We start from the raw sequence: 25957 nt of genomic DNA, 5'->3' as shown, positions 1-25957 counted from the left end.
CTGTCTCCTGCCACCTGAACTGTGTCTCTGAGATGCCCCTCTGCCACGCCACCCTGCCTTGGATCCAGAACTGACATCTCTATAAACTGAGCTAAACATACCTTTCCTCCTGTAACTTTGGATGTTGGGTATTTTGTCTCAGTAAAAGCAGAGGAAGTGCTAAGACAATGTTTGAGGCTCAGAGATGTCAGTCAATTTATTCAAGATTATCAGTGACCAAGTGGCCATAACAGGACTGGGACCCGACCACCAGCTAACGGGACTGGGCCCCGACCACCAGCTAACAACGGGACTGGGCCCCGACCATCAGCTAACAGGACTGGGCCCCGACCATCAGCTAATGGGACTGGGCCCCGACCATCAGCTAACAACGGGACTGGGCCCCGACCACCAGCCCAGCCCTGTCTCAGTGTTGTGGCCCCACGGCCCTGCTCTGCGCAGAGGTCAGTGACCACCACGAGCAGAGCACTCTGGAGACGGAGGCCAGCAGGGTCCCAGGCAGGCGCCACCGGCAGTGAGGCTGTGAGTGCCACCTCACCCCTCGCCCTCCCACCTCCCCACACGGTCAGAGGGGTGGGGAAGGGAACGGATGTTTAGGTGTGGCAGGAAAAACACGGAACAATATCGGTTAGATTAATTTAAGGCAGCTGCACAGCCTACATGTTAGGGAGCAGGGGAAGAGTCCAAGTAACAGAAAAGAGGCAGTGCACGGCCTAAATGAGAACATGTGTTCAAATATTTAAAGAACTGAATCTTTACATGTAAAAAGCCGAAACAAATGATACGAAGTTGATGTATCCTTCATAGGAGACTTGGATAAGAAAGTTACAAAGAGAAAGTCTCAGCAGAAGCTCCAGAAATGACTCCTCAGCTCAGAGAAGAAACTCCAAACCCATCCCTCCGGCTCTGATGTGCGCACCGTGTAAACAGTTTAGAATCCAAGTCACAAAACAGATCGACAGCTCCACTCAGGTGCTTTGGAACAGTCACTAAAAACCCTCTGAAGGAATGACGAATACCAAAGCTGAGGAGGTCTGGCACGAACACTGAGAATGATTTATGTCCAAAGGACGGGCTCTGAAGGCAAGGAATGATCACGTGACGGGACTCACCCCATCCCTTTCTCCACAAGCTACTCTCTGCAGTTCTGACTCCGGCCGTGTGCTTGTTCTCGGGTCTTTGCTTCCTTCTCTGGCAGGAGTCTCAAAAATTTAAATAATCACCATGCTTTACGGAGCAGTAAATTCAATAGACTTTTTTTAAAGAACTAATTTATTTTCAACAAATATTTGTAACTGGGAGTTAAAAAGAAAGCTTTACCTTTAAAAAAAAAAAAAAAAAAACCTGCTCCAGACCCGAGTGCCAGTCTGCGAGGCAGTCTACATGGAACACTATTCAAAAGCAAAAGTCACTGAGACAGTAATGAACACGTCAAGTGAAATGAGAAACCCTCCAATGCTAACTAGGTATCTTCTGAATGTGCTGAACTTCTGAAGATATTTTTACAAACCCTTCACAATTTCCTATTAACACCCAGGCATGGCTGCACTTTCGATGTATCACAGTTTGACACAACGTAGGTTATTATGCTTAATAACTTTCAATTTCTCAGGGTGACTGAATAGTTTAAAGAAATGGGAACTACTACAGTGAGAAAGCTCTTCCAAAAAAGGGGGGAAAATGAAATATGGAAAAGCTTTAAGAGGAATGATACCGTCAACATGGCTTTGCTTTTTCAAATCTAAGAATTAAAGAGCCAGATGGTCACAGTGAAAATCTAACATTGAGATACTGCGACTTGCCAGCCCACAGAAAACGTGAGAATGTTTTCCGGATGGTCTCAAGGAGGGCTATCAGCCCCAGATTACAGCTCCTTCATGGTTAGCCAGTGGGTGCAGGGCTGCTGGGCAACCCCCAGCAGAAGGGCTCCGCGTGCCCAAGCACAGCCCGCGCAGTCTCCTGGCGCCTCGATCAGGAGCAGTAGAGAGGCCGTGCGGAAGAGAGGCCCAGTGGGGAACCCTGACGGCGCAGGAGGAAAACACACACAGGTTTCCCGTGCTGCAGACATAAGGTGCCGAAAGGAAAGGCGATGAGCTGGGTGTGGTGGTGCACCCCTATAATCCCAGCACCCGGGATCACTGGAAGTTTGAGGCCAGCCTGGGTTACACAGTGAGTTCAAGGCCAGCCTGAACTGCAAAGTGAAATCTGTCTCAGACCAAAAAAAAAAGACGACGACAGAGGAAAAGGGGAGGGGAGAGGAGGAGAGGAGGGGCGGGGGGTGGAGGAGGGGAGGGGAGAGGAGGAGAGGAGGGGAGGGGAAGGGGCCTTGAGATTCCCCACCTAACATCACAGTGACTACTGAACAAGCGCAGAGCTGCCTGGCACTGCACAGCAGTGAGGATGCCTCAGGCAGGAGGCCGTGTTCCTCCACCGGGAGCCGGAGAGTGCTGGCCAGTAAAAGCAAGTCGTGCTGCTACTCAGGAAGACAGAAGCCACTGCACTGCTTCAGCCAGAGCAGCCGACCGCACAGCGGGGCCAGGAGCATCTGGGTCATCTGCTACGCAGGCCTGGCCTGGCCGCAGCCCCAGCTGCAAACCATCGGCCTCCTCTCTCTACCTCCCCGCGGGGCAGGGACCTGAGGACATCTGCTTTCCACGTCACACAAACATCAGTCTGCTCGGCCTGCGTCTGATGTGTTTAGTCTGCACAGAGGACATGCTCAAGGGCAAAAAAAATTCAATGCCCTCTGTTTCACCTTGCCAAAAATCCCACTGGTGAGCAGGGAGGCCAAATTCCAATCTTCCTACCTCGACGAGGACTCCCCCTTCTGCAAAGACACAGTGCGCTTCTGATGGAGGACACCTACCTTTGCATGTCTGCCCTGGAGCAGCTCAGCGGAAACAGGCCCAGCACACAGTCCCCTTCGCTGCTCAGCTCCTGCCGTGCGGAAGCCGCAAGGGCTTTCCAGCGAGACTCGCTCGTCCCCACAGCCCCCCAGTGGGCTCAGTGACAAGCCCATCCACAGGAACTACTTCCAGGAAGCTGTAAGGGCCGAATAAATCAAGCCCGGGCGACACCTGCCAGCGCTCCCGGACGCCTGTGTGCCGGCCCCCGCACCCCGGGCTGCGCTGCCCTCCTCACCTGCTCCGAGCCCCGTGAGGCTGCACTCTCCGGCCACAGGGCCACAGCAGGACACAGTCTGCATCGTGTGACCTCGCCTCTGGCTTCTGCCGGGCTTGAGGGCAGGAGAGAGGCAGGGCCCCCCACACTGCACTCAGCCCCTTCGCTCACACCCCGCACCCAGCTGTGCCTGCAGCTGGCCCCGGGCACCCCCCCTCTCTCCAGAGCAATCCCTTCCCTGGATGCCCGTCAGTCCGAACCCTCCGCTGGCCACTCACATGCACCGTGTGGACCAGATCTGCCAGCAGGTTCTGCCTCAGCTTCTCGTCGCTGCTGGTCCCATGAAGCACCAGGTCGGGCACGTACGCAGGGCAGTACCCTGCCAGGAGGGAGCGGCCGAAGCTCCCGACGCTTGGGTTGCTGATGTTCTGCGACCTGAAATAGCACCCGGCCCACTGAAGTGTACCCTTAAAGAACCTTCCCAACAGCCCTGCAAATGGCACACACATCCTGATGACGCAGAGAGTAAGGTGGGCTCAGGGGTGCAGGTCACCAACCCTCCAGGGAGGTCTGCTGGGAAGAGGAGGAGGCTGGGAAAGAAAAGCGAGTTCTTTTTTTTGGTACTGGGAATCGAACTCAGGACCTTGCACTTGCCAGGCAGGCAGTGCACTGCTGAGCTATGTCCCCGGCCCAAGCGAGTTCTTAAAATCTAGGGGCACACCCGTCTCCATGGCTGGCTAGCTCCTTCTTGCACCTCGTCCTGGACACCCAGCAGACACTCCGTCAAGGGGTGAAGAACGAGAAGACTCGGGGGGCTCCTGCCGAGGGCCTGGCTGTAGGAGGGGCACCCGCAAGGGCCCCTCGCCCGGGAAGAGCAGAGCTCTCTCCTTCCTGCTCCCCACCGACACAGGGCGCTGTCCGCTGATGCGGGGGCAGGAAGAGGTGCGGCGTGGCCACAGCGAGCCGGCCTCACTCTCCGCCTTGGAAGCTGCAGCCAGGCCTCCGCCGTGGCATCTAGCTTCCAGCGACTACAGAAGCTCAGCGCCCCGGCCCTCCCACCGCCCCCACCCCAGCCCTCAGCTGCCCACAACATGGGCAGCCACAGAGACGCCCGTGTCCCAGGGAGCCCAGCCTTGCTGCACCGTGAGCCTCCCTGGACAGAGGGCAGGCCGGGCCATGTGCCCTGACGCGGGGACACTTCAGTGCTGAAGGAAGGAACACACCAAAGCAGTCCGTAGCTAACACGGCCACCGCCAGCCGGACCTCCCAGCCGGCCGGCCAGCGTTACCTGGGCAGAGGTAGCTCCACTTCCGAGGAGGCCTCCATCTTGTCACCACTGTGACCCGGATCCCGTGCGGCTGAAGCACATGCTTCGTCGTCACTGTCTCCAAGAGCGCTGTCAGAGCTCTCATTTCTGGGAAGGTCGCCTTCAACCCTGAAGCCGGCCTTCCCGTCAGCATCCCCATGGGGGACATGAGCAGCTGCCAGGAGGCCCGGGTCCTGCAGAACACACCTGCCCACAGCAGGCGCCAGCGCAGGTCCTCCCGCGTCGTGCAGGTGCAGAGCCCTCGTCTGCCCCCGCGTTCGCTCTCCCGCTCCCACGGCAAGGCTGGGAGGTGCCCGCGGGCTGGCGGGCTGGCCGGGCCGCCCAGCACCCGTGTCCTCAGCAAAGCCCCTGCTGGACTCGCCTTCCTCCTCGCCAGAGTGTCTCTCCCCAGTACGGCCAGCACCCTCCTGAAGGGCAGCTCTGGGGAAGCACCCCAAGGCCCGCCGGTCCCGGGCCTGCAAGGCGCCAGCCACCCCTGAGTGCTGTGCGCAGCCCTTCAGCCTCTCCTCCACGCTTCTGGTGCGGCTTTCCCAGTCAGACTCCGGAGAGACAGAGCTCCCGATCTGGAAGGTGACTCTTCCCGCAGGAGGCTCCTCCCGGGAACGCCTGTCTGGGCACGGCCAGGCTGCGGACCGCTCCAGCAGTTTCTTAGGCGTCTCCTCCTGCATCTCCTGCACAGTCCGGGGGTCAATTTTCCTTCTTGCCCCCAGAGCCTGATGGCAGGGAGGTCCCAAGGTGCCAGCTGGAGGTGCTGCTTCCTCGCTGTCTCCGCCCCCACAAAGTGCCCCGTGCGCGGTCCAGGCGCTGTCCAGTGCTGGCCGCAGGAACCCCACGCTGCAAGCCCCGGCACTCTGCTGCGGCGTCCTGCCCCCTTCTCTGGCAGGCCTGGGGCCCAGGTCTCTTGTGTCAGTGCCATCTGGGGCCCCTGCTGACCCTGGGGGACCGGGACCTCTTCTCTCTGCCATCACGGGCGGCAGGACAGGGGGCACAAGAGCAGGCTCGTTTCTCACCGTAACCACCACGTACTCAGACTCCTCCACCTCGCCCTTCTCCAAGGCTGTAACGATCTTGCTGCCGTTGATAACCTGGTCCCCTTCACTGTGCTTCCCGTTCCACGTCAGCTGGTTCTCTTGTAGCTCAGAGCAACGGAGGAAGTAGGTCAGGACATAGAGAATGCGCTGGACCAAGTCCTTCTGCTTCCCCACCACCACGGTGCGCGTCAGCCTCACTGGAGAGCCTATGGCTCCATAGAGGTCACCTGGAGAGCAAAGCAGACACCGATGAAGCCCCCGCGTTAGTATGCACAGCCATGTCAGCCTTTCCAAGAGCAAATGAGACGTGGACCCTAACTCAGAGCCCCTCCCACGGCCACCACACCGCAGCAGCAGCCAGTGTCACTTCCCTCTGTGCCAGCAAGCCGCAGGAAGGCCCGGCCACCAATGCAGCGCAGGGTGCATGGCCCCGCTGTGCTGTGAGCGCCGCGGCCAGCGTATGACCCGGGAGGTCTCTGCACAGGGCACCAGACAAACACAACATCTTGGGAGGCCAGAAGAACCCGTTAGGAGAACCCCAGGATGAGGGCCTGGGGGTGAAATCCAAATTCAGGCTTTTCAAAAAGGATGTGCAGTGAGTCAGCTCCAAACAGTGAGGCAGTCTGCTCAGAATTCTCTCAGCACAGACACAGCCCACGCAGAAGCAGTTCAGAATAAAAGAGTAAAAATCACTTAGTCGCACATCACGAATTGGAAATTTTACTTCACATGAAAATGCTATGGGGGTAAAAAGGGGCCCCTTAAGTTACGCCCCGCTAGGTTGGTTAGCAATGGCCTGGGGACCGTGAGGCCCTATCTGGAGCTTCCAGGAGGAAGAGCACGGGGAACGCGCCACGGAGCCACCAGCTCCACCAGCTGCTGCGATGATGTGAGCAGTGCATGTGGCCAGCCGGCTGCACACTGCACACTCCGGTGCTGATGGAGCTGACACTGACCGCCGGAAGGCACTGTGCCAAGAGTCAGAGTTATCTCACGTCTCTGCACAACCAGGCTGGAGGGAGAAACCGTTAGAAATAACCAGACTGCTGGAAGAACTGAAAATCTGAAAGATCGCTGAAAAGGAGAGGTGCTAACAGGATGCGCTCAGCAAGGGTCTGGAGCAGATCAAATACCACTCCTGGCCGAAGGCTCCAGAAATGTCATGAGAACGTCCGGAAGGCCCTCTCCCCAGAGAGCTGTGCGGAAGCACGTCCTGGACAGCGCTCCCCAGAGCGCGCCTGAGCGTGCTCCAAGGGCCGGAGGCAGCGGGAACAGTAAACATCTCCCTCCACAAAGACCAGGCCCCGCCTCGCAGCTAACTCTGCAACCCACTGGGAAACCACTGTAGAACCTAAAGGAGTAACTCTACAAGTTTCTGTACGAGAAAACTTTCCTGACCAAGACCTTATTTTGCTCCTTTCGTTTTGTATCTGCACACTGCTGTAGGCCACCACAGCCATTTCAGAAATGTATGGGACATTCGTGTTAAATTCCTTCAATGTTAATAAAAAAGCAAGGCCATACATTCAAAATCTGGTTTTTGGTTTTTCCTTTTTTTTTCCCGGTACCGGGAATCAAACTCGACCTTGCGCTTGCCAGGCAGGCGCTGTGCTGCTGAGCTAAATCCCCAGCCCCTTCAAATATCTGATTTAACAAGCCACAGGCAAAGGCCACCCAGAATGGAAACATTATTTTTTAACCATGTGCGTAACTTTTAGTATTATATAATAAGTACAGAATAAGAAGAAAAAAGCAAAACAAGCAATGTTGTTAGAATTTATAGTAACCTACATAAAGCAATGAGAGCAATGTGTGTGGAAACCATGCATCACTTTAGAAACTTCATAAAATAACACATCATTAAAATAGCAGACCCATAATACTAAAGATTTACCAGATCCTGAACTTCAAGGCATTTTTTGAGTCCACGGCTAATAAAGCTCCCAATGTTAGAGTTGGTGCCTTGTTCCCAAGAGTACAATTTTTAAAAATGAAGAGGTTAGGCCACACAGCAACATGATCATCCTTTATGCTACTGAACCAGCACACCAGGAGGTGGGTGAGACGTACACGATGCTCCTCCTGACCTGTTTCATCTCTGTGATCACCAGTTCCAACGTTTTCTAGGTTCTCTGGTGAAATTTGGCTTATAGGTTATTTGAATACAGCTAGCCAGGTACGGTGGTGCACGCCTGTAATCCCAGGATGCAGGAGGCAGAAGCAGGAGGACTGCCTAGAGCTCTGGGCCAGCCTAGGCTACATAGTGAATTCAAGATCAGCCTGAACTACATAGTGAGACCCTGTCTCAAAAAAACAAAACAAACCAGACAAAGAATAATGATGAGGGTTTTTTCTTTTAACTATTTATAGGCTCACCACGTCCTAAAAAAATACAATTTAAATGGGGAAAAAAATGAAGAAACTTTAGACATATTTTACACCTATTTGTTTAAATCAGTCATTCTTCCCCCCTCTTTCAAAGAGAAAAGCTGCTGCTTCTCAGGTTCGCAGGGACCTCCTCCTGGAGTCCTCCACGGGTCACATGGAGCGTATCGCGCCCAAGCCTTGAGCACACTTCGTAGGACACAGGGAGGACCTGATGCTGCCCGCACTCGGCGCCTCTGCAGCGCCTTTCCAGCCCCGGACAGCGCGCTGAGCAGGGGGCAGAGCAGCAGCACAGGGCCCTGGGCCACCAGCCCTGGCGCTGCCCAAAGCCCTGGCTTCTCTCCCCGCTCCTGGGGTGGAGAGGCTGAGCCCAGACGTGCCCACGGCACTGTCCCTGCACCTCCCAGCTGCGTCTTTGAAATATAGGTCAAGATGGAATCGGTCTACTACTTGGGGGTTTTCTGTTTGTTTTGGGGGGAGTTTTTGACACAGGGTTTCCCTATATAGTCCAGGCTGGTTTTGAACTCAGCGATCCTCCTGCCTCAGCCTCCTGAGTGCTGGAGTTACAGGCATGCAGCACCACGCCCAGCCGCTCTATTCCTTTGGAAAGTGGACTGCTCCAGCAGCGCACAGTTTATGTTTACTGAGACTCCTTACACTCAGTGAGAAGAAAGGCGGCTGTGCCTCTCCTGTCACACACAGAAGCTCCCCACTCACCCGTGCTGGGCCGCACAGATCTGCGCCCAGCCCTCCTCGGCGTCACAGAGGCGTCCCCACAGGGCTTCGCAGCAAGTCCCGGCCTCCACCACATCCCAGGCAGAGGCAGGCAAGGGCCGGTGCCCAGCATGCGGCCCCAGGCTCGTCCCCAGGGGGACCAGGAGCACAACCGGCCGCGCCCACGTGCTCCCCCAGTGCTCTCTCCCCGCACCCTCCGCACCCCATCAGAGCAGTGGCCCAGCTGCTTTGAAACCTCGGGGTGCAGATCCGCTGCGTCCGTGAGACCCGAGCGTCCCAAGGCTGAGCGCCTGTGTCACCCGACTGCCCATGACAGCCAGGGGAACAGGCCTGGGCCAGGCTCTCGCACATCTCACTTTGTCACTCGAGCGCCTGGGGAGCGCAGCGCTCCTCTGCAGGAAGCTGGGAGCAAGCCCAGGGTCTCCAGCGCCCCAAGGGGCGAGGCGACACCGCCACCACTAACTTCGGAGCAAGACAAGACCTCCGACTTCCACTAAAATCAGCAAGGCGCTGGGACTCGGCTCACTGGTTTCTGCTCTGCCTTGTCTCCCCCTACTCAAGCCCTTCTCCAGGGAAAGGGATTCCCAGCCAACCTCTGCCATGCTGCTTTCTGCCCTTCTTCCGGGCACCTGACCACCCCTGCAGACAGCTCTGCTAACGCCGGGCCCCGCGTTACCGGCCGGACAGCGCGTACGCGGCGGGTCCCAGCGCTCCCGCCCTGCCCCTCCCGCTGTCTCTCTCAGTAGTCAGCCAAGGCACTGACCCAGCTGGGCCCAGAGAGGGTTATACGGATGCGTCTTGGCCAGCATGCTCACTGACTGAGAGGCGCGCTTCGCGGAGAAGGCTCTGACGGGCGGGTGGTCCACAGGCATGACGGTTGGCACCCACGCCAGGTGGTACGTCAACACTGCAGTCAGTAAGGCAGCGAGAAACCTTGGGGACAGGAGAGAACAGCCACATCAGTCCCCAGAGGACAGGCTGGAACACACAGGGCACACACGGGCCACGCACGCGCACGCAGTCCGCGTCCAGCGAGGCTTACTGGTTTTTGTTGATGTGTTCTATGAGAAGCGTGAACTCCTGCAGGAAGCGCTGGCAGAGCTGGGTTCTTTCCAGAGTGCTGGACATCATGGCGAGCCACACCGGCTCAACGATCCTTGGGACTGAATATAAGCTCCAGATAGTCCCTCTGCAGAAGAGAAGGAGAGGAGGGACCCACGACACTGTCACAAACCTCATTTTGAATAACCCTGGTACAGAAGGATGAAGGAGAAGACGAACACGGACCCACACAGCCCAGGGGACTCCCGCAGTACGTACCCGCGGGCTGCTGCACCACGCCCGCAGGCCCAGTGTGACCTGGCTCTGCGTGCATAACGCTGTCCTGGGAAGGCCGCATGGTACAACAGTGACAAAGGTGCGTGGCTGGGACGGGCGCCCTCACAGAGAAGGTGCGCCAACCCAGGTGCAAAGTACCAACTTAACACTGTATTTTCACAATGCCGTCAGAATCTACAACCATTTAAATTTTTTTTTTTTTTTGGCAGTGCTGGGGGTTGAACCCAGGGCCTTTACACTGAGCTGTACCCTTAGCCTTGTTCTAACTTTTGAGACAGGGTGTTGCTGAGTTGCTAAACTGCCCAGGCTGGGCTCAAATTTGTGATCCCCCTACCTCAAACCTCCCAGCGTGCCGAGATTACAGGTGTGTGCCAACACACTGGCTTTAATTTACTTTTTTAACCTCTTCATAAAAATTGTATGTTTGGGGGCTGGGGATTTAGCACAGCGGCGCAGCGCCTGCCAGGCAAGTGCAACGTTGTGAGTTCGAGCCCCGGTACCGGGGAAAAAACAACAAACAAAACTGTACGTCTGTACAGTACCACACTCCATTTTTACAGTAAGGACACAGAGAGAACGTACATGCTATATGGAAAACATGACCAGAGGCAACGCAACTCTCCCCACTTCTGTTAAAGCTTTGCTTCTCCAAGCCAAGCACCCTGTTCATTTTGAAGGAAAAAGCTACACAAATGGCTCTTCCTTACTGTACTCGAGACCCGTGACCGTGAACCTTTTAGAGCTTTCAGTGATACATGGAAGGTCCGCTCGGCCCATGTCCATAGGCTCACCACCACTGCACGAGACTGTAAGGTAACTTCACACGGAGGCCTGGGGAGACTGGGTTTCTTGCATAAGACAACGGCAAGGTCAGGATGAGAACTTGGCTCTCGAGGCCTGGCACAGAGGCCCCTATTCCCAGTTATGGGACTTGGGTGTTCTTCCAAAGCATGCATTAACTTACGCAGCATTTCCTCTGGGTAAAAGCCAATGCATCTCTGGATTAGTCACACATTCACTTTTCACAAATCAAGATAAATGGGAGTTTTCTAACTGTGCATCAGAAGGGATTGGGATACAACAGAATTCCATATTGGCAAAAAAATGGAAAACACAGTATCTGTGGAGTTAGGTGGCAAGGGCGAGCTCTGGCTACACAGCACTGCGGTCTGCGGCCTAACACCAAGGCGTCTAAGCGCTAACCCATTCTGTCACCATTTCTGGAGGGACTGCTTGTCCTGCAAACATGGAAAGTGAAGCTTCCTGGCTCTGCACTTTGTTTCTTGACCTCTGAAAAACTAGTACTGTTATTAAGGTACGAGCCAGGCCCACAAGCATGAGCCAGCTTTGGGTCTGACAACAGCAGGGCACCGGGCAAGCCCCGTGCGGCCGCGGACGGTGTGGGCATCACCAGGCAGTCTCACATAACCCTCCGTGGGTGACTCCCGTCACAGTCATCACCAAGGCCCAGCACGTGACTGCAGTACTTTAACTACGACCCAGAGCTCAGAGAGTGCTGAGTGTGCCAGCAGCACATGAGCGATCTAACTGCACAGATGGCGCGGTCCCTTCACCCCGGGCTGGGCGGCAGCAGCTCCCCTCGTCGCCTCAGCCTGCGCAGAGCTAGGCTCCACTCCCTGCAGAGAGGCTGGCTCCGAGCAGCGGCGCTGGCTCAGCACGGAGGGGACCCCACTCCCCAGAGCTCTCCCCTCCCTACCAGACCCCCGCAGGGCCTCCAGAAACCACTCCCCAAGTACGATGATCACCCGATCACCCGTCAGGGTTCAGGAAACACTGAGTGTACAGTGGGAGTGTCCGGTGAGCTGAGACGCAGACTCCGGACGTGCGGACTCTCCACCTGCACTCTGACCGAGCACCCCCAACCCTAGCGTCCACCTCTGTGAAATGGGGTAGCCGTGCTTACCCTCCGGGCTTTTATGGGACGAAAGGACAGAGCGAATGGACCTAGGAGACCTGCCTGAGTGCAAGCCCTCTCCCTATCAAGGACTGTCTGCGGGCGGTAGGAGGGCTACTTCACACTGGGCTTCCTCATTCTTCGCTCCATTTGGTGCGCAACTGTGCTGAAGGGTGGACTGCCCGGGTCAGCCCCTGCCCTTCCCATCATCCCACAGATGCAAGGCGGCGGCGGCGGCTGCTGCTCGGAAAGCCCCACTGGATCTGCCCAACGCTTAGCCTTACCTGAATTCTCCCAGGGCTTCCATCAAGCGGCTGACATAGAACTGGACACGGAGACTTGATTCTGCGATCTTCCTACAGGAGATCATGGCCTTCGTGGAAAAGAAAGCACATCAAGTTACTTTCTGAGAAGAAACTCCTTACAGCCTGCCCGCTGGCCGTCATCAGTGAAAACGGCGTCACGAACCGAAAGCAGTCATCAGAAGGAGGAGCTTCCCTCCCCAAAGCAGCACGGTGGCATCTACCACAGCATTCCTAAGGGCCCATCACTGTCACTGCTGGGGACAGTGGCTCCCTTAGGAGAGTGACCGACACCTGCGCAGGGCTCCGCCCACCCCACGGTCACGTTGCTACGGACGCAGGAGGACAATCGTATTACCTTTTCAATCGCACTCTTCAGCCTGTTCATGTGAGATTCAAACAGCGGAAAGTGAGAGAAGAAGAAGTCCTGGAAATTCCGCTGTGCTTCTTCTTTCTCACAGAGGGAAAAGAGGACGCTTATGGCAATTTTCTTCCTCCTAACTATGGCTGGGTTAGAGCTGCAGGCCTCTTCAGCCAAGCTAAAGGTCTCCTCCACTGTCCTGTGGGGAAGACAGTTTGAGAAGTTGCTAGGAGGCAACGGGTCACACTCCTGGTGAGCACTCACCCGCGGCCGCGCGCTCCAGTTTAGCTACCTTCCACTCATTCTCTTCTGATTCTGTCGTGACCAATGAGAATAGCCACCTGCCCATTATTATCTTAACGTGAGAACAAACCCCGTTCCAACATCCTCCGGTTAGACTCCCCCCTTTTCTCCTGGGTCATTTTACATCAGACTGGTGGTACTTCGGAGTGCAAAGTACCTGTTCACTCAAAACACAGACCTGCCGTTTTGGGTGATAGCAACACTAAGAAAGCCCAACAAGGAACACCCCTGCACAGTACTCCGCCTAACGCAGACACGTGCTGGGCCATCTGACTGCAGGCTGACCTTCCCGGGCTGGCCAGGCGTCAGATGGAGTTACCCTCTAAGCCCTCAGACACAGCTGTGCGCGTCAGCAGCAGCGCTCCGGAAACCCGCAAGCACAAGGCCTCCCCCTGCTTTTGTCAGTCAAACGCCGAGAAAACGCAAGATTCTCTCGAGAGCCACCGCTTCTGTGATAAGAGCCATGAAGTCAATAAATTGTGAGTATACGCAATTGGTCTTAAGGGGTAGTCTTCACAGTAAAGGTCCAACCTTATCCCTCATTGCACCACTGTGAAAAGCCAGCATCGCTACCACACGGCCGCTCACAGCAAGAGTGAAAATAAAGGGTCAATTCACTGCGTCTACAAAGACAGCAAAGCCAAGAATGGAACACACTGCAGACGAAAGTGCCCCGCTCGGCACACGGCAGGCAGGAGATCCTTCTCTCCTCCTCACTGACCCTCCCACTTGGCCTCGCGCCTCCACCCAACGTGTGTGTGCACGTGTGTATACTTCCTCCAGGTGTTTCGCGGTCTTGTTGTTCTTGCGGTACTGGGATTCGACTAAGGAAGTGCTGGGCTGTACTCCCAGCCCTACGACATTTTTATCTTGAGACAGAGTCTCGCTAAGTTGCCCAGGCTAGACTTGCACTTGCAGTCCTCCTACTTCCGCTTCTGAGCAGTGGGGATTACAGGTGTGTACCACCACGTCTGGCCTTGGTTTTCCCTAAAAATTATGATATAACAATTATTTATGCTGGGCAGAACTCAAGGTAGCTGCGTCCTACCCTAGGTCTTATTTAGTACTCCATTCACAGACCAGACTGTCCCTGTGATTTCAAGTCTGTCTGGATTCTGTTAAACACATACCTGAAAAATTTTACATCTAAGAAAGCTATTTCTAAAGAAAGGAGACAGCTGTCTTGTTCTAAGCTCAGAGGCGTATGTTACTGCTTCCCTGACCCCACTCCAGGTCTCAGAGTGCAGCCCCAGGTGACCTGCAGGGGAGCCCTCACCAGACCAGCCCGGCCCAAGCGCCTGCAGCTGCTCTCCTCCGAGCTCTGCACCTCAGCAGCCCGCTGCTGCCCCCTGAGAAGCCCCAGGCACGGTCACCAGGAAACGCTCCCGTGGGGCTCTGAGACTCCACATGACTTCACGCAGCGCCCCACTCTCTTTTTCAGCGTACCTATATTAGAACCTCGTTTTCCTGCATTAGTTTATTTCTGTTCTGTCTTTAAGAAAAATGTCTTCCGAGTTTATGTCAAAGACATCCTTGTAAATCCTTTCCTCTTGGTATCTCATATTTCTCCTCTTTCCAAAGTAAAATGACCATGTCAGTCCATTCATTTTAGGCCAGCCTGGTCTAATACGAAAAAGTGCAGAGATCAACACTGAACTCCTCGCGTCTACCCTGAGAAGCCAACTCGGCCATCAGTTCTCACACAGCAGACAGTGCCATCTGCTGAAATTCTGCTAGACCTGCACAGCTACTGTACAGTGGACACTTGCTTGCTTTCCAAAAGCCCTCTGCTGAATTCTAAAGCATCTGAGTGGGAACAGAGCGGGTCATACGCTATCTTTGAATATTATTCCACAATAAAGGCATTTGAAATGTTTCCAAACACTGGAGAATACTCCCAAATATTTCACTGTCTTTGCCCTGAATCCCCAGCACTCAGGAGGCTGAGGCAGGAGGATTGCTGAGTTCGAGGCAAGCCTGGGCTACATAGTGACTTCAAGGTCAACCTGGACTACAAAGCAAGAGCCTGTCTTAAAAAACCAAACAGAACACACACACAAAAAAGAAAAACCTCAAATACATCAAATAGAATTTTGTTGACACAAATATGCATTTATGTACTTTGTAAGTACTTAAGTATCATCATAAAGCAAACACTGACTTTTCATTACATCTCAACGTATAACTGATTAGGAGACTGTTTAGTCTAAGTGTTTTATCAGCTTTGAATTTACACTGAACGTAATATTACACAGGACCACATGAAAGCGACAGTTTTATCAAAGAACAACGGATATCAAAGAACATCTCATCAGCAACATTATATAGTTTGCTCAATTGAGCAATTCAAATCAGCCATCAGCTCAACCCCATACCACCAGAAAACATAAAATCAGAAGGCTTCCCGGGATGGCCTGGCCCCCTCAGGGTGTCCGTAGCCTTGCCAAGGCCCACCCCGCCCAGGAAGCAGAGCTTGCTGCCCGGCACAGGGCAGCGAGGCCAGCGTGGAGCCGGCATTAGTGACCGTGACATCCTTCCTGACCACCTGCCACTTCCTGAAGGATGACTTTAATTACTGTACGTTTTCCCTCAAAGCCAGGGTCATATTTCTTGATACCCGCTCTATGCCTCAAGCATGAGAAACCCATTTCCTTACCCCTCTATCTCCCAAAAGGGAGGAGTCCATAGCAACCTCCTTTAAATGCAGGCCCAGATCTGCACGAGCACAGCAAGCAGCTCAGAGCGTCTGCACACCTGATTCTCCGCACCGAGCAGGACCACGGCAGGTGGCCTTGCTCTCAGGAGGACACGGGCTTTGCACAGTGTTCTGCGGCCGCCATCGAGAATTCTTCATGACTTTAGCTTTGCACCTGTGTGCGGCAAGTGCAGCCTGAAGCAACTCTGAAGCATGCACGAGGAAAAGACCAGCACTCTGAGCGTGGGTGGGCTCGGGCTCCAGGTCATGCAGCCGAGACCTGAAGCCACTGGCCTGGCATCAGACTCATTCCTGATGTCTGCAGAGGCCAGGGCGCCAGAGCACCCTGAGGAAGCGAGGCCGACAGCAGCAACAGCAGAAGAGGGCGGAAGCCAGGGGTAGGGGCTCTGGACAGAGCCGGCGGGGGCCGACTTGCTGTCCGTCCCTCTGCCGTGTCCTAGGAGTCTGCACAGACAGCTCGTTTTCCAACCCATTCATAGCTACAATTAAATTCAGACTGGGCTGGGGATTTAGCTCATGGCACACTGCCTGCCTGGCAAGCTCAACGTCATGAGTTTGATTCCCGGTACTGGAAAAAAACCAAAAAAAATTAAAATAAATAAAAATTTAAAAATAAATTCAGACTTACACAAAACAAATGGGAGAGGAATTAAACCTATCTGGAAAAACCTGTACCAGAATCATTTGATCTAAAAGTATCTAGCTGGGTGTGGTGGCGCATGCCTGTAATCCCAGCACTGGAGAGGCTGAGGCAGGAGGATTGTTGCAAGTTGGAGACCAGCCTGGGCTACAAAGTAAGCTCAAGGGCAGCCTGAACTGCATAGTGAGACCTTGTCTCAAAAAAGCAAAAAAAAAAAAAAGAAGAAAAGAAAACTCTTGGGCCAGGATATAGCTCAGCGGTACAGTGCCTGCCTGGCAGGCGCAAGGTCCTGAGTTCAATTCCCAGTAACAAAAAAACCCAAACAAACAACAGTATGAATTCATACTTTGAAAGTGATCAGACAAGTATCACAGTGTGGTCACAGCCCACACAGCGCCAGGGGGCCGCAACAGCAGATTCTTCTCTACGTAAAAAATCTCAAAAATTATTTATCGTTTTGCATTTGCCATGAGCACTAATGTCATTTTCAACACTAACAGAAAGCCAAGCTGCTCGAAGTATAAATTCTGAGGACCTAACGAGTGAATCTGCACGAAAGCTTGAAAAATCTTGCAAAGAAGCTGTCATATTAGCTATAATTCATTGTACTAAATAACATTATGATACCAAAAAATTAATTTGTAAGTTATACTGTTATTATATGTCACTATTATCTCTAGTATAGCTTGTAAGTAACTTTTAAGACAAAGCTCTGCATTTTATTCCTGTCAGTACATTTTTCTTGCTCTCTGAACAAGGGAGGGGCCTGGCATTTTCACCCTGTGCTGACCCAGCCTGAGGGTGTCTCCAGGCTGGAGACCTGAATGCAGGACCCCTGCAGGCACATGCTCAGCAGGGAACTCCACAGCTCCCAGTGCCAGGTCCCAGTGAATTCAAAGAATTTCGGAGGAGGGGGCTGGTACAACACTAGATCCAACTGGAGACGTAAATCTGAAGGGATGACAATGCATCTCAGTGAGGAGCTGTCTTAGTTACTTGTCACTTCTCTCGCTGCTGAGATAAAATGCCTGACACTCAGAGTTAAAGGGCAAAGGTGTACTTAGCTCACAGTCTGCAGAGGTTTCAGCGCGGTCGGCCCGCTCTCAGGCAGCATGGCATGGCAGAAGGGAAACAGTTCATGGGAGCAGAAGACAGCAAATCAGCAAGAGAGAGGGAGAGACAAGCCTCTGTCTGTCCCTTATACTGAATCCAGTCCGCTGAGATTACAGCGGTGCCAGCCCAGTCCGTGGACAGATCCAGCAGTCACTCACCCTTACTCCCAGCACTGCACTACAGACCATTCACACATGCTAGATTCAGCCACCTCTGAGGGACCCGAAGACCACGTGAGGCTCTGGGAGGTCATCTAGACACAAACCATAACCAGCTGTCCAGAGGGGAAGGGTGCAGACCCTCTTCTCCAGCCCCACAGCCGTCGCGCTGCGTGGGGACTCCCGCTGCTGCACGGCGGTACAAGGACAGCAGGAAAGGAGCCGGACGGCCCGGTACTCTACTCCCCAAGTCCTGTGCCCTGCCTAACTGTGCCTCACTCCATCCTCCCAGCACCACTCGGGCTGGGACGGACACCGCTGTGACGCAGGAGACGACACCCGGAGTCCAGGCTATCTTGTTCGAGCTGCGCAGCAGAGCCAGGCACCCGCCTCACACCCAGCTCTCAATTACTCCACTCGAGGTCTGGCGACCAACACAGCAGCTTCTCAGCAAACCAGGCAGCTGCACCCTGCTCCCGAGGCCTGCGAGAAACCCGAGACGTGCCAGCCGCTGGCGCCGCCTCAGTCCTTTCTCTGCCAAGTCTCCACAAGGCCCCTAATGCCACCGCGGCCGCACCGTGTTCCCTGCAGAATCCCAGAGCCCTCACGGCCTTCACCATGCAGCACCTTCCCACCACCTTCTCCGCGCACGGCGCCCCCTCGCGGTCTGCAGAACTCGCGCAGGCGCGTGGCGGAGTCACCACGTCCCTGCGCAGTGACCAGGAGTCAAGTTACCAGATCACCCCATGATACAGACACTGTTACGGTTACACTGAGAATTTTCCACCCAGGTCTTGGGTGGTGAGAAGAGCCCGGAAGCTACAGGTACAACCTCAAATGTGCACCCCGGACCTAACTGCACTTTAGATTCAACATCAACTGAAACCAAGGCAGAAAACACTTGGTGCCCTCTCTACCTACAATCACATTCACATCTCTCTAAGAATTCACGTTTTACACAGAACATGCCAAAGTACGAATAAGAAACATGTCATATGTGCAAATACCACATCAATATCAGGTAGCCAAGGGAAATTTTTTTTTGTCTTTTTTTTTTTTTTTTTTTTTTTTGAGACAGGGTCTCGCTATGCAGTCCAGCCTGGTCTCAAACTCACAATGATCCTCCTGCCTCAGTTTCCCAAGTGCTGGGATTACAGATATGTGCCACAATGCCCAGCAAGGGAAAAATTTTATTCCACTGCTTTATTACTTACAAGAATACACTTGGGAGGTATCCAGTTTAAAAGAGAGCATCACTTAATAAATTTCACACCCAAAGCCAGCTCAAACACGGCACAGCTCCCCAGTATCTCCCAGTGTCTTCTAACCCAGAATTTTTTCCTAGGCTTTAATTTGTTCTCTCCTTCAGACTTGCACCCTGTAAGCTTCCAGGCTAAGCTGAAGCCAGACAACCGGCAGGCACGGCCTCCCGTGGTCCTGCTCCGCTGCCCACACCAGCACCTCCTCAGCAAGGGCGAACTTGCAACGCACCTCCTCGGAATGATGCCGTTCTCCAAGCTCGTGGTCTGGCTCCGGAGCCAGCGGCGCTGGTAGCTGCTGGAGGACGAGGTAGAGGCACTGGGCGACGGGAAGGGAGTGATCAGAAGGCTGCTCAGGGAGGCTGCGAGGGAGGAGATGGGAAATGAACCGTGTGGTCACACAACGCACGTTATGAATGCATTTAGTACACCGGACTGCGGATTAGAAATGGTAAGACAGTACATGTTACATTTGTGTATTTTAACACAATGAAAGACTGAAGTATGTATGTACGCCAAGTAACCCAAATTTTCAGGTTCTGACCGTCATATCCAGCAGGGGGAGACTATAATTTCTGCCTTACAAAGATTTTTGTATAGCAAAGAAAACACCCTTTATAAAGGAAAACATATTAAAGTAAACAAGGATCACAGATATGGCAAGTGAAAAATTACCAGATCCCACCTTACAATATAGAAGAAATTATTAATCAGATTATGGATTCTGATAACATGGTCCATATAGCATACCCTTATATTGTGAACTTGGTAACTAATGCCACATTATGAAACTTCTATATTTTTGCTTCTTGACTACTTCACTCTGTATTTTGAGGCAAAATTGCCTCCACATTGCATCCTGTCTCCTGACCACTTCCAAACACACAAAACTCATCCTTCTGTCTGTGAAAGAACAATTTTTTTCCTAGTTCTATATATGCTTTCTGCTGTGATTACTTATTTTGCTTATGTGATCTTATATTCATGGAATAAATAGTGCAGACCACAGCGCCTGTATAAATACAATTACTATGATGTTCTTTAGGAAACAGGCATGGCAGAGGTACATTCTCCAATCAGTGGTCAGAGAAGCCCGTTCTCCCAGACAACTCACTATGTGAGTAACGAGTGTGTTCAGCCCGTGTCGCGTGTATGTGGCATCCCTGGCCCTGACAGCTCACGCGGGGGGGTCGGGTATCTGCAGCGGCCAACACGTGCGTGTCGCCTGCATAGTGATGACGTGTACTCACACCCCAGAACCCCAAGCCCCACTTAAAGCACTTCAGTGAAACTGCCGCGAAGTGCGTACTGGCGGTTTTTACCACACTACCACTGTAAGGACGGAGCGAGCAGAGACACGTAGAGAATGGGAAGTTTCTCTTGCCGGGGGTTGGACACGTTGAAAGGGGGCGCACAGGGCCAAACTGCGGCGGGGCGAGGCTCCCGGGCAGGGCCGCCCTCTGACACCGCCGTGTCACGCCGTCCTGACTGCAGCTCTGCTCTGCCCCATCTCTTCTGAGCCAGCTTCCTATTTCTAAACGCAGCAGATTCCTCAGAACGGGAGAATTTGTGGGAAATTTAGCTAAAAAGAGAAAAGCGTCTCGCTGTGCCCCTCTGCTGGCTCTCCCTGTCCCTGAGCGGGGTCAGGCCGCCGCCGCTCTTGTGGCCTCACACGGCAGCGTGGCCGTCACTGTGCAGCGCCGCACGCATCCAGACCTGCCCTCCTGCCCCCTCCCCGAGGCCTTGCTCACAGCTTCCAGCAGCACGCCACAACACCAGCCTTCCGATTTACACAGACACAGGACACACGTTTAAAATTCCCAGGGAAGAGTACCGCGAGGATCGTGTCCCTGCGTTCCTGCCCCAACTCGGTCCCCTCCGGAGGAATTCCACGAGTGCGCAGAGAGTGGCAGAGCCCAGGTCTTGGCAGCAGACGGCTCTAGAGCACTGGGCAGTGCCACACGGTGCGGGTGCTCGCCACACCTTGCCCGCTTGCCCACAGGCTACATGGAAGACGCCCGCCATGCGGAAGGGAGCGGTGGCAGAGCGGGGCATCCAAGGGCAAAGGGGCGCGGTGTTGGGCTAAAACCCACAGTGAAAATGAACACCCTTGAGTCCACACTGATAACACGACTAAAGAAATGAGCACGGAGAAGAGACAGCACAACCCCAAACAACAGTGGGGCTCCTCTTCGCTCCCGGGAGCCCTGAGCGCGGCGCCGCCCTTCCCAAGGGCCCAGCAGGACGGGGGCAGGGGGGCGGCAAGGAAGGCGTCACTGCACGGTGGACACACCCAACCGCCAGCTCCTCGGCCAGCTGAGCGAGGCCAGCGCCAAGGGCACACAGCACCACGTGAGGGGAACGGCGCTCACGCCCAGGGTCTCCCGTCCCAACCCACAACCTCAGTCTCGCTGGGAGCAACCCCTCAAGCATCTCCTAGTAGCGGAGTTTCCTACAGAACACCCGGCCAGCTCTCCTCCCAACCAACGGGCATCGAAAGCGACACGAGTCTGAGAAAGCACGTCTAAAGCAGCCTGGAGGGGCCAGGGAACTAGAAGCGGTGTGGTCCTGGGGTGAACAGGGGCCAGGTGAAACCTAGGGAGTGGCAGAGCCGTGCGCCGAGGCTGACGGCAACATGCCAGCATCAACAGTGGTGGACTCTCACCACAGACGGGCATCTAAGCCAGCGTGCTAATCATACGGCAGGCTGAGAGGGCTCGGGGGGACTCTCTATTAGAGTCCCAGTTTTTCTGTAAATCCAAAACCGTTCTAAAGCATAAAAGCTATTTTTTCCTTTGTCTTTTTGAGCTATGCAGTTCAGGCTGGCCTTGAGCTCACTTTGCAGCCCAGGATGGCCTAAAACTCACAATGATCCTCCTGCCTCAGCCTCCCAAGTGCTGGGATTACAGGTATGCGCCACACCATGCCCGGCTAGCAAAATCTATTTTTAAAAGTTTCCCTGTCTCCCAACTCTAGATAGAAGCTAACAATCAAAAGGACAGCCAGGTGAGGGGTGCATGCCTGAAATTCCAGCACTTGGAAAGCTGAGGCAGGAGGACTGCAATTCGAGGCCAGCCTGGGCTACACAGTGAGACCTTATCACAAAACCAAACCAAACCAAAATATGAAAAAAATAAAATAACCTTAATTCCTTTACATCGAGCTCTACTGCCAACTAACTCTACCATGCAGAGCTCCTATTCTGTATCAGATCTGGGACCTTAGTCCCGCCACAATTTAAAGTGCGTACTAAGGAGAAGTCTTAGCAAGGTAACCACCGTAAGCACACACACAATTCTTATGCTATCCTGCCAGAGCGCTGGAGGGCATGCTGGTCTCTGCGCAGACCCAGGGATAACAGAGCAGCTCCCAGGTGGGCAGATGGTACTGGCCGTCAGCCCCACTGCGGGACAGCAAGGGACAAGATGCTCTGCAGCCCGCTCAGCACCTCCACCCCTCACCCCGCAAGACCTGGGAGACAGAAGCAGGGACCGCCAAACCCCCAAGTCAGACCAGACCCCGCAGCCGAACACTTCCCACTTAAACGTGAACTCACCCTTCAGCTGTCCTGCTTCTTAAAGGGGGACAAAAAGCAGTTTCAGGAGTCAGAATCCAAACACCAAGTGAGGTTTTGACCTGCCCAGTGTGAGCTATTTACACCAATTATATTGTGCGCTGAGGTTACTTAGGAAGATCCACCCTGTCCTGGAACTGTTTCTGTTGGTATCAGTTCCCTCAAATTCTCTAACCCTTTTCTAGAACAGGAAAGGGGATGCACATGTACATAAAACAACATCACTGCAGGACCGAGACTGTGACCTGAGTGCTGGGACAGGCTCCTGAGGAATACCGCGCACCTTCTGTCTCACACAGACAGGTAAAGAGCTCTTGCCACACACAGCCACATCCCGTCAGCCACCGCAGCAACTGTGACTAAGCACCACCTGGGTCCAGGGTCAGCTGCCCCCAGGAGACTTGGGGTGATCATGAGACCTGCACCCTGCTCTGAAATCCACCATCCCAAGGCCCTACCAGGCCAGGGAGCTGAGTCTTGGGACACTGAGCTCATCAACCCATGTGCACAGACTGACTGATGGAACTCAAGTTCGGCCGGCGATGACTCACGAGTAATGAGAACACCTTCCCAAGCACGGGACGGTGAGTCTGAGCAAAATAAAACAGTTCACTTCGCACACGACCACATACTCGCCCTGTGCCTTTGTGTTTGTACAAAGGGGCTATAAGTGAAAAGCATACACGTTTAGCCGGGGATGCAGCTCAGCAGCGCAGCACCTGCCTGGCAAGCGCAAGGTCCTGAGTTCGATTCCCAATACCAAAAAAAAAAAAAAAAGAATACAGGTCTAATCAATGGGAGCCACCCTTTCTGACCAAAGGTCTTGGCCAAACTTCACAGAGAAGATCAGGAGAACACCAGAGTGAGCGCCTGATAACCACAAATGAAACGCGAGCGCTCGTACAGCTCACTCCACTGGGTTAAACTGCTGAAGGAAATACCTGATCGAGCAATGCCGCTGTCCCTGTCTTCGTTCTGTCCTCGGCTTGGCATGTCGACTGGGGTGCTGTGTGCTGAGACAAAGGCACAAGGAAGGCGTGTTATTAGGCTCTGCGGACACGGGAAAATTTAAGAACACATACAGTGACTTTTACATTTCAAAGAAGGCTACTGCTACTGATGATTGGCCGCCTTATAGTAGAGATTAACTAGAAAGCAAGATCAAATCTGTAAAAGGCAGAAAAAAGAAGAGGCTGGGCTTGGTGGTGTACGTCTATAATTCTAGCACTCAGGAAGCTGAGGCAGGAAGATCATTGTTATTTCGAGGCCAGCCTGGGCTACAAGGTGAGTTCAAGGACAGCCTGAACTGCATAGGGAAACCCTGTCTCATAAAGACAAAAAAGAAAAAAAAAAAGAACCAAGTAATGATCTCCCTTTATCCTACTGAAGCATATAAACTTTTCTAAATGATGTTCAATTCCTAAAATAACCTACTCCATAAGCCATTCATCCAGTTAATACAATGAATGAACATTCTCAGGTGGGTATTTTTAGGCATTTTCCTCATTATTAGAAGTATCTAAATAGTACTGTATTTGTAAAATGCTGGATAGTTTCAGAAATCACTGTAGGAAACAGGGAACAGAAACACTTGAAAACCATTTCATAAAGTCAAACATGTTTCTCTGTTTATAACCCACTCTGGGCAGATAGAAAACACATGTCCATTTTCAAGTATTTCTCCCTCCACTTTTCCGCATACACCCATCGCAGTACTACTATGGAGTTACTCAGAAAGCTCATGTGCTGGCATGAGCTCTGGAAAACTCGCAAGTACTTCGGACTTCTCGGAATGCTCCAGTGACCTGAGCTGGAAGGTAGATGGCAGTTGCTCTGGAAGGCTTTACAATGCATAGGAAGCCCTGTGCTCTGGCCCTGAGTACTGCACTGCAGCTCTTTTCTGAAGCGTGTTTATCTTCACAATTTTAAAGACAGTATACAAACATGTTACCCTCACTCTAAGCAGGTGGGAGGGTGTCAGTTCCATTAGGGAATCAGTTAACTATGGCGTTTAGCATATTTCAGGCTACAAAGGAGAACGGAATGATAAATACCACGTGCCATACTTGCACTCTTAAATGTTAGTAATGAGAGTCCTACGCTTGTTAATCATGCCAAGAGCACAACAGACACGGCCAGCCTCAGCCGGCAAGGCCAATTAGATCTCAGAATATATATCCAGAGTACCAAGATGGCTATACCTGTGAAGAACCCAAAAATGTGCATTTAAACTGCTTAAATAAATATGTGCATCAGAGGGGGGGGGAGATAGAAAGAGCTGCCATGCTCTTACTTAGAGCTCCATGCAGAGAAGGGTGAAAGTGAATAAATGGGTGACAAACACCATGGCAAAGGGAAACAATTCAGGCAGCAGAAGAGGCCAGGAAAATCAGAAAGAATAATCCTCTTAGGAACATGAAGGGCTCATTTCAGATCAAATCAGCTTACACTGAGGTATTAGCAGAGGCATTTACAGTAAAGGTGCATGTGTGGAATTTTCAAAACTCCATGAATCTGGCTGCATTTTAAAGCCAATATCTCTTATCACAAGAGCCCCTCGGGTTTCTAGCGAGGCACAAACAGGATTTTTCCTAAGACCTGCTGAGAGTTTATTTGTGTGTGGGGTCACCCTGCAATCAGCATTCCACACAAACCTGCGAAGAAAGAAGCGCTCCGGGTGAGCCGGAGAGGTCCTCCTTCGGCCGCCCCCGGCAGCAGCTTGCTGCTGCAGCCCTGCAGCAGACCTAGACAGACACGCAGAGACCAGACACGGCACACACACAGAAACAGACAGATTAAAGGAAGGTCAAACCGAAACAACACCACACCACGACCTTAAAAAAAGGCAAAACACGTCCACAATAGTAGTATCAGGAGAGAAAATCTGTCCGTGTGCCTGATTTTACCTAGGTTACTTCCAGTGCGACAAGCACCCAGACCATTCTGGTTTGTGTTTGGTTTTCCCACGTGAGGATCTTGGTTGATATACTCAAAGCTGTCTTGCAAGCTAAATCCAGAGGGAGGGGAGGAGGAAGAAAAAGGAGAAAAAACGTCAGATGCCAACAATGCCATTTTCTATGAGATGACCAAACACAGGCAATTGGCAGTCACTCAATACCTTCTCTCATAAATAAATAAAGTCTCATATCTACCAAAGGGAGCTGAGCCAGCAACTTCAGGGGCACTTGTTGGGGGAAAAAGAAACGTTTTGGATGAAACCCAGTCCTTACAACTAAACCACCATACTCCTCACAAGTCCATGTTCTGTAAGGGAGCACCAAACTCTCGATGTCGCCTCAGTGACTGATGCCTCGAATACTGCCACCCATTTCCAAGTGTTGCTTTAGCAACTGACACCCAAGACGTTGCTATTCATTTCGAAGGTTTTACAGAAACCCTCAAAATTAATTTTAACTTAATTAACATCTATGAATAATTCAGTAACTTTTTTCAGGGAAAAGATATATCAGAAATTATGATTCCCAACAAATCTGATTTCAAAACTTCTAAAGAGTTAGAATTAACTCATAAAATGTGAGTGAAGCAGATTTTAATAATGTATTTTTAACAAGAAAAATACCAAAGTTACATAATTTTTTTTTTTTTTTTTTTTTTGGTCTTTTTGAGAAAGGATCTCACTATGCATGCAGTTCAGTCTGGCCTTGAGCTCACTTTGTAAC

At 52.8% G+C, this 25957-nt stretch overlaps 1 protein-coding gene across 9 annotated transcripts in view; it reads right to left on the bottom strand.

The window, feature by feature from the left end:
• Fnip2 (folliculin interacting protein 2) overlaps nucleotides 1–25957 on the bottom strand; it is a 115097-nt gene that overhangs the window by 17372 nt on the left and 71768 nt on the right. For 7 of the 9 annotated variants that reach the window (XM_013522877.1, XM_013522876.1, XM_013522878.1 and 4 more), the window contains 10 exons: nucleotides 25184–25284; nucleotides 24932–25021; nucleotides 23219–23290; nucleotides 18936–19065; nucleotides 12512–12713; nucleotides 12136–12224; nucleotides 9641–9787; nucleotides 9362–9531; nucleotides 4409–5705; nucleotides 3399–3555 (listed from right to left, as the gene is read on the bottom strand). In XM_013522877.1, the coding sequence (XP_013378331.1) occupies nucleotides 3399–3555; nucleotides 4409–5705; nucleotides 9362–9531; nucleotides 9641–9787; nucleotides 12136–12224; nucleotides 12512–12713; nucleotides 18936–19065; nucleotides 23219–23290; nucleotides 24932–25021; nucleotides 25184–25284 (2455 nt within the window). The remainder of the gene's footprint in view (nucleotides 1–3398; nucleotides 3556–4408; nucleotides 5706–9361; nucleotides 9532–9640; nucleotides 9788–12135; nucleotides 12225–12511; nucleotides 12714–18935; nucleotides 19066–23218; nucleotides 23291–24931; nucleotides 25022–25183; nucleotides 25285–25957) is intronic. The other 2 variants (XM_005400966.2, XM_013522873.1) reach the window with 1 other exon arrangement.

Source organism: Chinchilla lanigera, unplaced genomic scaffold, assembly GCF_000276665.1.
Source record: "Chinchilla lanigera isolate Chin_1 unplaced genomic scaffold, ChiLan1.0 scaffold00070, whole genome shotgun sequence".
Taxonomy (NCBI): Eukaryota; Metazoa; Chordata; class Mammalia; order Rodentia; family Chinchillidae; genus Chinchilla; species Chinchilla lanigera.
This window is presented reverse-complemented; position numbering and strand designations above follow the sequence as displayed.